At 39.4% G+C, this 15,078-nt stretch overlaps 1 protein-coding gene across 6 annotated transcripts; it reads right to left on the bottom strand.

The window, feature by feature from the left end:
- Positions 1-317: 317 nt before the first annotated feature.
- On the bottom strand, positions 318-14,577 carry LOC111270170 (glutathione-specific gamma-glutamylcyclotransferase 1). Of its 6 annotated transcripts, none has more exons than XM_086972375.1 (8): positions 14,012-14,577; positions 13,661-13,841; positions 4,674-4,863; positions 4,070-4,105; positions 3,746-3,885; positions 3,049-3,163; positions 2,164-2,325; positions 318-1,545 (listed from the first exon to the last, which is right to left on the bottom strand). In XM_086972375.1, exons 3-8 carry the CDS (start codon positions 4,815-4,817, stop codon positions 1,345-1,347), a joined length of 798 nt encoding a protein of 265 aa, XP_086828501.1. In that variant the 5' UTR covers positions 4,818-4,863; positions 13,661-13,841; positions 14,012-14,577; the 3' UTR covers positions 318-1,344. The 6 variants fall into 6 exon arrangements, with proteins under 6 accessions (XP_086828501.1, XP_086828506.1, XP_086828512.1 ...); XM_086972380.1 differs by lacking the exons at positions 13,661-13,841; positions 14,012-14,577 and adding exons at positions 5,147-5,330; positions 12,622-13,633; XM_086972386.1 differs by lacking the exons at positions 13,661-13,841; positions 14,012-14,577 and adding exons at positions 7,431-7,619; positions 12,622-13,633.
- Between the last annotated feature and the right edge of the window lie 501 nt (positions 14,578-15,078).

Genomic DNA, 15,078 nt, shown 5'->3' on the forward strand with positions numbered 1-15,078 from the left:
TAATAGAAGCAGAGGTGGAATAGATTTCAATAGAACTGCCAATCAGGATTAAGAAAAAATTAGAGGTACCTTGTTCATGAGTTAAGGCACCAGTTACAAGCTGTTCGCCACACACTACTTACTTATTACAGATCCATATGTCTTTAATTAAAAGAGAAACAGTACTTTGCATGGCTAATAAACTTCGATTCACAACTTTATTCTATTGGCTTTTTGTTTCGTCCCTAAAATTGCGTAATAGTAAAAGACTATGCGTTAAGAAAATGGGTTAAAATTTCCCTGCCCGGAAAATTTTTGTTATTCATTATAATGACAAATTTAAAAAGGGGTAATGTTTTTATTATTTACGATACTGAATCAAGTAAGAATCGAGGAAAGGTCAATCCGAAAATTACAATTAATGATGTTACTAGATACTATTTATTATTACTATAAATTTTCACTACATTACTTTATATGCCTTGGTGATTATTTCTATTTTATTAAAATAAGTAGTTTCATTATTATTAGAACTGGAATGGCCTTGTCTAATAAACTTTGGCTGGCAAATGTTCGGATCAAAATATTTGCTACATTGAAGCAGAATATATATGCATGAAGATGCATAGACAGATTGACAATCGATCCCAAACTGTGATACTATAATAGCTGGATAAAAATCTTCACATAATATATATATATATATATATATATATAGGTTTTTGATAAAATCAAAGCTTTTTCTATCAAAAGTGCACAAGCGTAGCAACTTTCGAACTTCGCATTCGTCGGCAGTCGAACAATACCAATGTACATCGTCTACTGCGTTTTATTCCTAAACGTAAAAAACACATTTTTTGTAAATGGCATTCCAGATATCATACCATGATTTCTACTAGGTTATAAAACTCTTCCTGCATTTCTGAGACGGAGACTATATCATTTCGCGTTCAGCTATGCAGCAGCAAATTACATAGAAAAAAACATCAGTCGTGACAACTGGAAACAATTACTTTGGGCTGTTCGCCGATTATAAAAGAACGTATTTAAATCTCGTTAATATTCATATTAATATCAATACTAATATATACGTGTACATATCTATCTAGATATAAATACTGCGATCTGAATACATGCAGCATCGGATATTCCTCGCCATTGGCACAATGACCAAATTGCGAGAAACAACAGGGCCTTATAACAAAGCCGTAAAGCGCTTGAGCGCCATTTGTGGAACATTTACACACAAAATTTAGACATGGGTAACGTAGGAACGAGGAACAGCACAACATTACACCATGGATAGAATAGTCGCCATCCTTCTATCGCCCTAGCAGGAAGCAGCGAAAAATTGGAAAAGTCTTGTTAAATATCGACACAACGTAGTTTTCTCGCGGCCACGTTGGACACGAAATCTTCAGAAGTTTCTCCATGTGAAGAGCCTTTTATTGCTCCATATTTGCTAGAGGACGCCCCGGATGCACTCGCTATCTCTGACAGGCTTTCCCTGGATCCTTGCAGAGAATTGCATATAGCCAGTTTTGAGCACCAGGAATGTTTCCTTTCCTGAAAGGCAGGGCAGGATTTTTAATTAAAGTTCAGGAACAACTATCACCTATTGCAAATGCTAGCTGTCGCGCGACTGCCATCAGCCCTCGTGGCAGCTTAATGGGTAACATATTTGCCTGCAAAGGTTAGGCACGCATGGTGACATAGGTTCGAATCCGGGCAGGCAGGCAGGCAGGCAGGCAGGCACAGTTACCACTGAATACCTAGCGGCGCTGGCGGACGTAAACAATACATTTGAAGTACACAAAGAGTGAATGCTGAAAAAAGCATGGCATTTTTGAGCCAGCACCTGTTTTTACTACATTTCTCAAGTATGTATTTCAGAAATCGTCCGTTTAAGATCGTTTGAAACAAAAGAGTTAGTAGCCTGCAAATATCTCATCCTAACTGTGAGTGAAGACATTCCAAGACTGTTATTGTACTTATCAACAGCTAATTTTGTTCCATTTGATATTATTTCCCCAACTTTCGGATGCAAAGATGGCCACATATTTAATATAACAAACGGCAATCTGTTATACGGGATTCCGTTAAAAGTTATATGAGTTAAATTTATCACTAACCATTATGGTTTTTAGGTGTCTCGACCAAAGATGATATACCGGTAGTACTTACCAGTTGCGCTTGAAAGCTCTGCTCCTCTTCTGCCCGGTTAGCTAATTCTATGAGGATGTGCATTTCTAACATGAAGAGATGCTCATCATCAATACCGAAAACTTCCTCCCGCATAAAGTCGGCTATATTTAATACATACTCCACATTTGGACCGCACTCGCCCTAAGGAAGGACCAGATATTGTAAAACAATGTACAATTAGCTGAAACTCGACATAATTTGCTTTATTTACATAACTTGTTTAGCACTTGTTTGTCATGGACGAGATACTAAGCACTGATATTTTTCAGCCAGAAGCTCAGGCGTCCCAACCATCCCGTTAACCCACGTCAATATAATATTAGTAGTTTTCTCTGTTGTAATTGAAACTATGCCACAATGATCATTTTTACGCCATAAACGTTACAGTCTTATAAAATCCATGTGATTTTCCATAGAAGGTTATATGGATTTTTTTAATTTACTTCGACAGTTTAATGTCACTAAGACTATCGGCTTAATTCAACTATGTGCAGTATCAAATTATTAAACCAAAAAGGAAATACATGAAAGGCTAGCCTCTCGGCTGATGTCCCTTCTGCTACAGGCTTCAAGCTGATGTTTAATTTTTTGTTTCGAGAACCTGCCAGAATAGCGGAGGGCTCAGTACAAGTTCCTTAGACAGAAAGCAGTAGAAGGAAATATAAATAGATTCATCATCGTCTTTTCAATTACTCTAGGTTTTTCTGGAGAATCAAAATGCGCCTACACCGAGGTTCAAACCTAAAGCGCCTTGGTGTTACCACTAAGCCATCACGAGGACAATCTTGATCCTACCAACGTTCAAATGGAACTATGCTGAAGGCTAAATACACATATCGTTCTGTTGTTTGAAGAAAAGTTTACTTGACTTTGAACAATTTCTCGCGCCATTTCCGGGTAGGACTTTGGGCCGAGGTAAAGAGGATTAGAAGGCAACGCGACGTAGACACGAGCTGTGAACGGGGCCTGATGCAATGCCCTGGAATGCGCAGTTTCAACAGGAACAATGAATAAAAACGTACTGATAAGTAATAGGATATATTGAAGTGTCAAAAGATGGGAAAGCATTGGTAATTTGAGCATATGTTTCAAAGTTACAGATATTAAATGTTACAAGTTTCATGAATATTAAATAATTTACATAACATGTTATTTGACTTAATAAACGAAGAGAAAATTTGCGTGGAAAAAAATTAAATTTTTAGATTTGCTTAGGCCTAGACCTTTTTTTTTCTCTTTACCAAATGTATAGGGCAAAAAATGCAATCAGTTCTATGTTGATTTCATCTTGACAGTAAATATATAACACTGCTAACAGGTAAATACAAAATATTCGTTAATCTGATTACAGTAAGATATTTGCTGGAAATAGATAGAAGAACTTTTTAGCAGATGTCATCGTAGGAATAGAACAAATATCATCTTAACTTTTGACTCGATCCTTTAATCTCTGTCCAAAAAAAAAAGCTAGTAAAAAATTTATTACACTACATAAACTGCTGAAAAGCTGTTAGCGAATCAAAGCTCAATACATCTGATGTTACACAGTTGTTTATACTACCTGGGATAAAACGCCGTTGTCAAGGTAACGTAACCACCTTCCTTTGACTCCCGGGTATCAAGGTAAGCAAGCGGGCAGTTTCCTGGACGCGACCTGTCACTATTCAACTGCACAAGAAACGCCCGGCCCCAAACTACAGACTGCAATAAATCATTATGCACGCATATACGGTTAGATATCAATAAAATTCACTGTTTCAGGTACATTGAGCAACATGTTTATACATTTCTACTATTAGATATGATTGTAGATATGATTGAGATGAGTTGCTGCAATGCAGTAGATGTTATAGATACTCTATGAAATTTTAGTATGTATACTTACGTATTCGTTCTTTAACATAGTGGCGACGCGGCCAAGCTGTAATGAGTAAAATTGTGTTATCGCGATATGTAAGATAGGGCCAGCTAAACCGCTGATATGACGTCTTCTCTGTAACAAAATGAAGCTCCATGCCAAATTACTAGTGAATTAGTAGTAAAACAATGTAGTAGTGAATTTTTTATAATAAAGAAATTTTAGAAAATCTAAATTTTGAGTATTCAACATATATTAGGATAACAGCCAATACTCTGAGCACTTAGATAATTATGTAACCATTTGTCATTCGTGAAGTGAAGAACCTTCATGCGCATACTTTTAGGTATTAGATCTAAAATCAACGTGATGAGCATATCGTAAGATGGTATGCTTGTTTTGTACACAGATTTTTCATTGATTTTTACGTGAGAAGCTTTCCGCTCAATGAAATCAATACAAGTCGCTATTGATTTCATAATCATTACAAAACTAACCCACCGTAATACAGTGTAGCCGTATTGGCTTACTTCATGAGTTAAACGTCTTGATTTGCATCTACCTAGTCGAACCTATTTTTGCTTAGGGTGAATTGTCGAGAGTGAAAAACATATTATTTATGCCAACTTACCCTTTGTGGCGATCCTCGGTGCTTGTCGTTTCCTTGGTAGAAGACGCGCTCAAATCCCTTAACATATCCTACCATCGAAGTTTCGTAATCAAAGCCCGGACGCCATATTAAGCTTCCATAACCGAAGACCCAAACGCTATTCATTTTCAGCTTATGACTGACCTATTTTAAGCTAGGTGGTTGGAAACAACTGTTGCAAAAGTAACGGGCGAAGTACAAAGTGATGTGTATACAACGAATTAATATACTGAGCTATCGCGAATTTTATTAGAAAATGAAAAAAAATTGCACCCGACGACGAAGTGCTTGTGGCTATTACTTTGACCGGCTCTATAAACAAAAAGCGCTTGAGATATATGCATCAATGTATGTATGGCCATGAATTTCCGTAATGAGAAACGAGCACTGACTTAGGCGGGATTATTAGATACCACGTTTTGATTCGTTTCTCGTGTTAGTGCCTTCACACGCACCGACGATAGCAACTGCTGAACGTGAATAGTCTGCGTTTCCCGACGTGACAGGTGAACTTCGCTGATGCAATTCGGAGTGCGAGACTCAGACAAATTAACACGATCGTTTTGCTACGATCGTGTTAATTTGTCTAACGATCTGTCTGATTTGAAAAAATGAACACGAGGCGAACTCAGCATGCGTCTACTTGCAAGAGAGAAACGGACTTTGGTTACAAAAAGTTCCCCACCGGTTCAAGTTATTACATCAGAAGAGAAAAACCTGCTATCTAAGAATCAGAGGCTGAATTGAAAAGTTACGAAACGTGGCGGAAAGCATTCGATAAAATTCAGATATAAGTAGACACACGCACCCACGGTGAGCAATTGACCCAGATGACCAATGACCGACACAATAACGGAAACATCAGTACCAAATTATTGCTTAATTATTTTCTTGCATTCTTTATCATAAATATAGTTTCGATGAAAGAATAACCTGATCAGCAGAGAGACAGTGCACTCAAGTGATTCGTTTAGTGGTGATAGTATAAAGGTGGCCAGCTATTCTTTCTATTTACAAACACTTGTCGAACAAATTGAATCGAAATGCTACATTTGATATCGACTCCCAATGTTGAATTACGCTATATCTTTTAGTGAAGAGGGCCAAATCGCCTCGCCTCCCAATAGATTAGAAGCACATTCTACAATCAACGAATGAGCAAATTCTCATGGGTAGTGTTTCATCTGGTCACACGTAACGCTATCTAGGACTGCGGGCTTCAGGAATCATAATTAGAAATTCTTATAGCCACTTCTAGGAATCATCAATGTGTAAAATATATATATATATACGGGTAAAGAAATGTCAATGTGTAAACATGAGCCAAAAACAGGACATGAGATTAGCTTCTATAAAGACTTCAAGGTATAGTGTTAAGATCTGAGTCTGCGCTACAAATGTTATTGATCATACTGAACCTCCTTGCTTTTCAGATATCTTAACTGTAATTAGAAACACGTTTGTTTTACAACCGTGAGGTAAAAGGAATTATTTAGCATAATTTTGAGGGTAAATTTCGTTGTAGCGTTGTTTTTTATCAAGCTAGGTCATTAAGACACGTTATTTTGTCTCAGTCAGCACAAGAAACAACTTCCGTGGACGAAGCGCGAATAAGCAGTAGCTTGCTTAGAACTTAACTACTAATTAATTAAAGAAACTATTAATTTCCAGGCTGCGTAACGCTGAATCTACCCAAGAGCGCAATACACTATTGTGAATTAGTGACTTTGTATTACGAATTGTGGTACAAAAATGGCGACGCTAATTTTTGTACCACAATTTACTTAGTGATTATGATGTACCGAGCATTGCCTAACTATATCCACCCGCCGTATTTATATCTTGTTCTTATCATGTGTAAATCCGCTATGGGTTGTCTTCGAGATACGGTGATTTGTTTGGACATAGGACCACAATAAAGTGTTTTATTAAACATCCGGCAGCCCTAACGTACACTGATAATCAATCAAATATCGAGCCGTTGCAGTTATTCTAATAGCATTAGCAAGCCATTGAGCTCGTGAACCCAATTAAGCCATCCATTTGTGGTAGAGTTGTATCACGTCTCTCTCACTTTGTTTTACAGTAAACGAGCGCCTTTGTTCTCGTTTAATGCAATTAGTTGAGTCACGTGAATGTCCACTTGCTACAATCAGAATGGTCAATAAACTGGATAAATTATCTCATTAGATTACATTATGGAATGCCTCGCTTTGCTATAAACCTGCGGAGCATAGACGGTGGTAAAACACGCATAGTGTTTTTTGGAGTAAACTAATAAGGGGTTATTGAGCGCATTTGCTACTGTACATTGATTTCCATCGACTTCTTCTTTCACGGTTCTTTGGTGAGACACTTCAACAAGATTAGAAGAAACAGTCCCTTGCTACACCGGATGTTGGTTGGTTCGCGATAGATTGTGCCATGCAACCCTGTTTGGCTTTGTTACGAAATACTACGCTGTCTACTAATGTTACTCACGCAATAGACTACTACAAATCGCTTGCGAATATAAACACCTATCTATGGTGTTCCTACTATCGCGACAATTGCGAAAAAAAAAAAGCTTATTTAAACCGATTTCTAACAAGCGATTATAGGCACAAAAGTTAAAAGCATTCGGATGTTGCATATAAAGGGGTGATCTATCACTTGGCTTGCTTTCTGGACATAGTTTTTGCCACTGGTGTATTTGTTTCACTTCGGTACTGTTGAATAGCCCGTTACATCAAGACTTACGTTTCACAGGCGATACGTTATCAGCTAGAAGAACGCCAACCATTGAAAATCCTTATGAATGCATACATGAGCCAATTTCCCACGGCATCGTACAAAGGGATTCGTTCATGTATGACGAGGTAACAGGCGTTATTTTACGGCTCGTTTCCGTATAACAGACTACTGATTACAAAAATGGCGCGCATTTACCTGAAGATGATTCGAAAACCACATTGCTGCTTTGTCTCCTATAGCTTATTTCTCATACGCATATCGTCCCTTAAATGGCGTGGCAGTAATATGGTCATATGCAAGCTTGGCAGATTAAATTCGAATTCGCAAGTCACAGAAATATCTCCGAGAATGAACCGTTCATATTCCTGGTAAATAAACCAATCGATGCCCAGAGGCAGATGCCAAAATCGACCTTCAGTGCAGCCATGATCTAACTAATTGATTGAGTTAGCTAATTCATCTAGAAAATAAATACACTCCATATATATATAGTTTTGAGGAGAAAAAACTATCTATGTAATACCACTTACCTAGGCCAAGCGAGGATGTCAACCTTTTGCGTAACTATTATTCATACCTAGGTTTTGCACGTAGGCGCACTCATACAGAGACTATGGTTCTAAAAGTGTAATTCGGGGCCGCGTCAGAATCATTTAGACAACCCAGTTGATGGATTTCTATCAATAAAGATAAAGGAGAGAAAAATAAAAATAAAAAAATACTCGTTAATTGAATACCCAGTCAATGCTTAACGACAAGCAAGAAGTTGCGATAGATTCCGATATTCGGGACGTAGCTGGGTCGACTTTTGAACTGCTGTGAAATGAAACAGGATTTGGCTATATCCTCTTTTCAAATGCAGTGATTTCTAGTCTGGTAGATCTATGACATTAGTGTTGCGCTAGTATTATTAATCATAAAGTACTGCATTATATTTTCAGAATACACTGTGCTCGACCGCACATGGCTGAATTGTCGCATTAACTTTCGTACAGATCCTAATGAAGAAAATAACTTTACCTTCCCAATCTTTGTCCGTTTGATTCGCTTGTAAAAACCATGGCACATCTCAATCTAGAAGCTGTTGATCAATTTCGGAGCTCAATATCCGCACGATGCATAATAGATTCGTCAATTCACATTTCAAATAAAGGCAGACAATGAAACACTAGAGGTGACGCATGAGGTCTCTCCTATTTGAAATTTTGCAGACGGAGAAGCGCGTCTAGCAAATGCAATTGCTCGAAATCCATACGAGGCGAAAAGCCTTCATCAAGCTCAGTATGCCCTGTCTCTCACTCAGCGAATAAACGGACCGTTTCGTTATGCTTTTCGTTAAGTTTTGCAATAATCTGCATGACCCGTCTACAAGACACATGACCTACTTCACAGCATGCGTAGAAGCGAGCCCTCGAGCGGAGGTGCTTAGAATACCAAACACCACAACCACTTACATTCTCGTCTTGGTATCGACCCTATCGCACAACCGAAAGCTCCCAAATACAACTCTATCCTCAAAAGCATTGTTTGATTTCGATAGCAACTTATCTATTGGTCTGGTTAATCTGTTGCGGCTCGCAACAATTCTGAAGCATTATGGAACATTCCTTCTGAAAACAAACGCATCGTGAATTGGAAAATGGCTTCTGGCGCATAAGGCGCAACGACTACAGTGCGTACCTTCCATAATATCAATTACAAACAGAACAAGGACATAATTTCGCCTTTCCCTGATAGCGACTTTTGCAAGGCTAAACGCCGGGCCTGCTCCATGCATCACTCAAATGGGGAACAGCGGGACGCTCAGGAAGGGCTCTACGCCCGCGACTTCTATCAGATATGAGTCCGCGTACAAGGTGTTCAATTCCGAAGTCTTCGCAGTTATTGTATAGGCTTCCCCCGTCAATAGCAAGCTAAGCATTTAGAATGGTGCACCCAATAAGTTTTTTTTTTGCAATTTGCAGACCTTTGCGGACCCAGTTTGCGCTGCTGATCAGCCACACCCCCTTGCCATAGATATATTCATACATATTTTCCAAAGAGATTGTTTCTAGAGTCTCAGCGATCTGCATCTCTTAAACAGTAATCGTACTAAATTGTTTCTTCCTTAGGTCCAACTTGCCTAAAGCGTATTTTAAAACGCCATCAGTTTAAAAGTTACAATGGTTTCGAGGCAACCCATAGCCTGCTTGCACCGTGATCTCATTCGAATTTTTTCAAGCCGCCTCTAGTTGGGCATACTTTAAATTTACTAACTGATTCGAGTCTGAAGTAGCTTTCCTGTCGCTGGATGCTTAAGTAAATTCATTACGTCCCGGCTCCACAACAGCCCGTGTCTCCTAAGGCGTGTGAAAATAGAACAGAATAGTTCTAATAGAACTGCGTGAAATCTCTCGCTCTCTTTTCATTATGTTTTTGATAAAGGACCGTTTTGAACAAATTTTGGATCAACATCAGAGCCATATAACAAGTAACCGTGAAGTTCTAAAAAATTGCTGCCCATTATTACATTACTAGCCGGAAACAATCTCGTTTTCTGTTCTTAGTGGAACTAGTATCTATCTTAATGAAGCTGGTTAACTTGTTTTTATCCCTTTGGTTTTCATACAAAATAAAATCGAGTTTGAACCGTACCAGAGACAAAGTATACCGTCTTTATTTTTGGTGAAAATGGATCGCAGTACAAACTTTTATACTGTATGTTGTAAGCTGGGTTAGGTTGAATATGGCTAATGGTCACGAATGTGAACATTTTGCAAGTACAGGCAGCAGGTCAGTACCAGGACATTACGTATCTACCTAAAGGTAGTACTTCCTGCGTTTAAGCGATGCAAATTGTCGTCTTCTACTAATGTCGAAAAACAGCTAAATTAGCGGAAGCCTAACAGCTAAATCTTCTTCGTTCTCATTACTCTTATTATGATTATTACTACTATCATAATTCTAGCCGCTGTTTCGAGTTTTACGTTTGAAATCGCCGTTAGGTATCATCTCAGGCAGCTGGCTCTCAGTACGAAACGAAGCGTGTATCTGAACCCGGCTTCGAACCTAGACCACAACGTGTCCCTAATACTACGAAACAAATATCAGGGGGACGTTAAATTTCAGCCTACAACACAGCAATGCGAGTAGAAGATTTGCGAGGCCTTTGTCATCTAAAGGACTAAAAATTAAGGACTAACGCATTATGTAGCTTAGTCTTCACTGTTAAATATTTCCCTGGTATTGTGGGACGTTCATCTACTAAACCCTAAGTACCATGTGCTTAGGTCTGGGTTCATGTAGACATCATGTATGGATTGGGCACCATGACATGTATAGAGATGCTGCAAATTACAAAATCGAAGGTATCGCCGATATCAGTCACATATCGTCAGTAACTGCACATTTTTGATTTTCAGTAATCCTAATTTAATCTCGGATGTATAAAGAATATAATCCAACAACAACTTTCGTCATACCTCTCCAAATTTAATAACGCTCTGCAGAGCTGCACTGTACGCTACCTAAAACTATGTTTGCTTAAATATGAAACAAGCTTAATAGCTGAATCATTAAATCAAATAAGTATCATTCCATGGATTGTTTAAAGTCCAATCCATTTCTAATAGGATGATGGATCCTAAAAAGATTGCAAAAGTACTTTTCTTCCATGAGGAAAACGGATCTGCACGTAAGTGCTACGTTAATGAGTGGTAAGTAAAAAATTTTAATGGGTCACACTTTTAATTCAAGGCTCGTATGTATATATAGTATATATAGTCGTTTCCTTTATTTAGTGTGATGGACCTTTCAGCTGCTAGTTCCTGTGTACGCATCGATTATTTCATCTGCGTGCAATTATACCGGTGTTCACTGTCAGGACTATGCCGTTTACCGTTACCTTAAGGTACGTATCATATGGTTCTCAAAAATGAATCAGCAGCAACATTAGTACACTTTTATGACAATTGGTTGAATATTATATAGATAGATACAGGATACAAAAAAGCATTAATCTTTTAACTAGCCATTTTCCACGACGGTGTTTGCTCTCTGCCTATCCAACGAGATCTTAACACATGTTCATAGTTTACTATGCATGACGTGAGGCGTGCATATATTTTGCGTAGCCATACAGTTCGACAATTGTGCACAGAAATTAAGTTGCAACAATAAGCTAAACAGAGCTTGTTCTGGATAATAATTTTTCACAAGTTCAAGTTGATATGCAAAAGCGTTTCTTGTTTAGTCCGGTGGGACGGCTTCGACACTGTGCGTAAAGGATTCTGTGACTGAAAGCAACGGGAAGATCTCTGATAGGCACACACTGACAGACGGAAAGGGGACACGTAAAGAAGGAAGCAACAATACAGGCCGAGGCTATTCAAAGCCAGCCAGCTTTTCCACTACTACTGTAGCAGTTTCTACGGTGGCAAGCAATAGCCATATGGCGTGCATGAGAAAATGTGCAGGGACAAAGTAAATATTGCTTTCGCTGTCCACCAACAAGTTACAATCAGATAATACGAACACTAACTTTTCTACCTGTTATTTAAATAACGATTTCTCAGGTCAATGGAGCACTGCATCGATCCATTAATTGTGCTTCTCTATCCTTTCTATGATTTCAAATATTATAAAAGTAAAAGTAAACGACAGCTTTCCACTTGTTACGAACCTGGCTATGATGAGTAGAGCGTAAACAATTTCCATCACACTTTTGAGCACATGAGAATATATACCATATATGTATTCCCAATTGACCTATTAGGTTATTCTGGTTAAAACAGAAACTTTATCGTGCAAAAATAACTTTAATAGAAACATTTCCGTACCACATATTGCTTGGTCATATATGGAATAAACATTTAAATGTCAGCTGTTGCGTAGCTGCACGAGGAGCATATGAACAGAACAGGGCTCTGTTGAAAAGAGCGGTGAAAAGGCGAAAATAAGAGTTACCGTATGAGCAGAAAGACCATCAAGCGCCCGTCTGAATACCCGCCGAAAAGGATTCTTTACTTACAGGTGAACAACTTACTATGACTCGCTTCTGATCAGCTTTGAAGAAATAGAAGCACTTAAACATACAGGAACAAACTTGAAAAATTGTCAGCTATTAATAGTGGAACAAGTTGGAATTACTTGTGAGTGATAAAGCATCCACTGAAGCTGGCACATAAAACAAAAACAATCGTTTCGAAAGCAAACTCACCGCAAGCAAACTTTAACTTCCTCACAGAGACTCGATCCTTTGAAAACGGCAGATCGGTCCGGAGAACTCCAGACAGGTATAACTTTTTTTGTTCAAAGCTAGCTCAAACCTAAGCGCCTATTTTTTTTTCCATTTTTTGTCTTGCCTATTTCTATTCCACCGGCTTGAAAGTAGTCCTGGCAGCACCGGCACTGGCACGTGGAACGCGGCGGCCGCGAGAGCGGAAATTAGCAGACAGTGTAAAGTTCGAAGTTTTCGGTCGAGCAACTGTCAGACAAAACACTGAACCGATCCGTTTATTCTGAAAGTAGGTTTTGTACTGCTAAGGCTGTTCCCTACACAAGTAGCTGACGACGAGACAATTAAGTCTGATTCGAAGCCGGCAGATTCTTTACATAGGACTGTATGTGAAACATACGCTTCGACCGACGGCAGAATCTTTGCTCCTCCCTCTATTTGTTCCACATTGCTAAGGGTGGCACCCTACGGCCGCGGCTGCTATGGCGGTCTGTCTGCGGTCCAGCGATCTGTTTAACACTGGCGGCATTGCCGATGACCGCAACGGCAGCTGGCCCGTTCAGTTCCGCTCGACAGCAGGACGTTCGAGAGGAGGCCTCCATTGCGCGCCGAGGGTGGCGCTGTAATCGAACCTGAGTCAATAAAGTGTCTGTTCGGGATCGCTACTGTTAGTATTGCTGCTTGCATCAGCTGTCGCACCTTATCGCCATCTGTAGGCGGCGGGAATAAGGACCATGCAAGAATGTCGATCGACTAATTATTACGGCTGCCGCACGTCTCTTCTGATGGACACATTGAATTACTAGGTTGTATTCGGGCATTTGGACGAACAAGTTGCGTAGGTACGATCGGTCCGGTTGCTTTGGCGGTCGACAGGGGTAAAGAAGAAAGGCTTATATACTCGTTTACTTGGCGTGCGAATAAAAATAAGATTTCTAATAGTGAAAAAATAACTGTCAATAATACTGTATCGTATGTAGAATGGTAGCACGGAATACGATGGAGGAATATCCGAAATAACCTTATACGACTGCTCGCATCGTTGTACCCGGCAATGCACAGTCCCCCATTATACGAGTTGTCAAGCCTTCAGAACAATAAAAAACGAGAGATCAAGCAGTCTGATTTGCTTGAATGGCACTCGTTTGGAAGCTCCACTGCATGATTTCTATTACTGAGTATTGGCCTCGGGCGCTACTTGACTGAAATCAGATATAAAGGAAATATTACAGAAATCAATCAATTATTTAGAAATAGACAAAACAAAGACTAGAAGAAGTTTAGAAAAAAAAACAGGCAAAATACCATCAGATCCTGCTGAGCGACAATTTATGATCATTGGTCGTTAGGTGAAAAGGAAACGCGTACTTACTTGAGCTATCACAGATGGCTTCTTCGCGCCGAGAATCACGTCTAAGAGACGAAACGTGGCGCTCGACGACACCGCCGTCGTAATACGAACACGAAAACTTTCGCCTAATACTGCAGGTCCACCAACTGAGTTTAACAATGTTTCTAGCGAAAACCAGAATGGTACCACTAAATATGACGAATAAGTAGCGAATGCGTTCTCTAGCGTATCATCTTAATTGAAATCGCAATCTTACTACTTGCAGATTTTTTGCCTGCCAAGCCTGTGTAAGCACTAAGTTCATGTCAATTTGTTATACACGGCTGAAGCAATCCAAAGGTGGTTCAAAGGACTGTAGTGGATCTTCTAAGCGACTGTTCTTCAAAAAGAACAAAACATGCAGGTATAACTCTCTCTCAGCACAGTTGAATGGTTACATTGCTTGCAGTGCACCGTCGTCAGATCGAAGCGAAATATTCTGATTATGGCCGGCCAGATCAGAGGAAAACCAGGAGGGCAACAGCGGCCGGCATTTTGATCGTCTTTTCTTACACCCACGAAGCGTAGTGTTTTTAAGTGTCACGTAATGCTGACTATGAAGCACGACATTCTCCTCTCCCTTATGACAGTTTCATGACTGCTAATACTACAACATACACAATGTCCAACGTAAGCCCACGGCACAATACAACTCTTCAGCACTTCTGGACAGCAGGAATAATATGATGGTGCTGCGCAGATTAGGCCGACAGATAACGGAGTGGTAACTGTCGTACGGTTAATGCGCTGCGGTAACTGCAGTCCATTTCAACGGGCTAAAACATGGTAATTCGCCCACACTTTGCTTATTATATACACAAATGCACTTGTATAATCCGACGCATGGATCATATATATAATAACAATAGTTATTGTTCTGTTTTCCAAAGTTGATTCTCGGTTTACTGAGGGAGGGTAATGTTTCGTGTCAAAATAATCCAGCTAGAGAAATATTCTAGCATCTAATAACATACAAAATAACACCACTCATTCGTTATTTGATGTGTGGGCAAAATTCGGTTATCAGTTTAATGACCCTTTCGGTAATT

Source organism: Varroa jacobsoni, unplaced genomic scaffold (genome assembly GCF_002532875.2).
Source record: "Varroa jacobsoni isolate VJ856 unplaced genomic scaffold, vjacob_1.0 scaffold_156, whole genome shotgun sequence".
Classification (NCBI taxonomy): domain Eukaryota; kingdom Metazoa; phylum Arthropoda; class Arachnida; order Mesostigmata; family Varroidae; genus Varroa; species Varroa jacobsoni.

Coding starts and splice junctions, on each gene's coding strand:
- LOC111270170 (XM_086972375.1), bottom strand. CDS start 4,817: ATGAATAGCGTTTGGGTCTTCGGTTATGGAAGCTTAATATGGCGTCCG. Junction 3,164..3,745: donor ACAACGGCGTTTTATCCCAG/GTAGTATAAACA, acceptor TGCGCATTCCAG/GGCATTGCATCAGGCCCCGT. Junction 2,326..3,048: donor GAGAAATTGTTCAAAGTCAA/GTAAACTTTTCT, acceptor GTCCTTCCTTAG/GGCGAGTGCGGTCCAAATGT.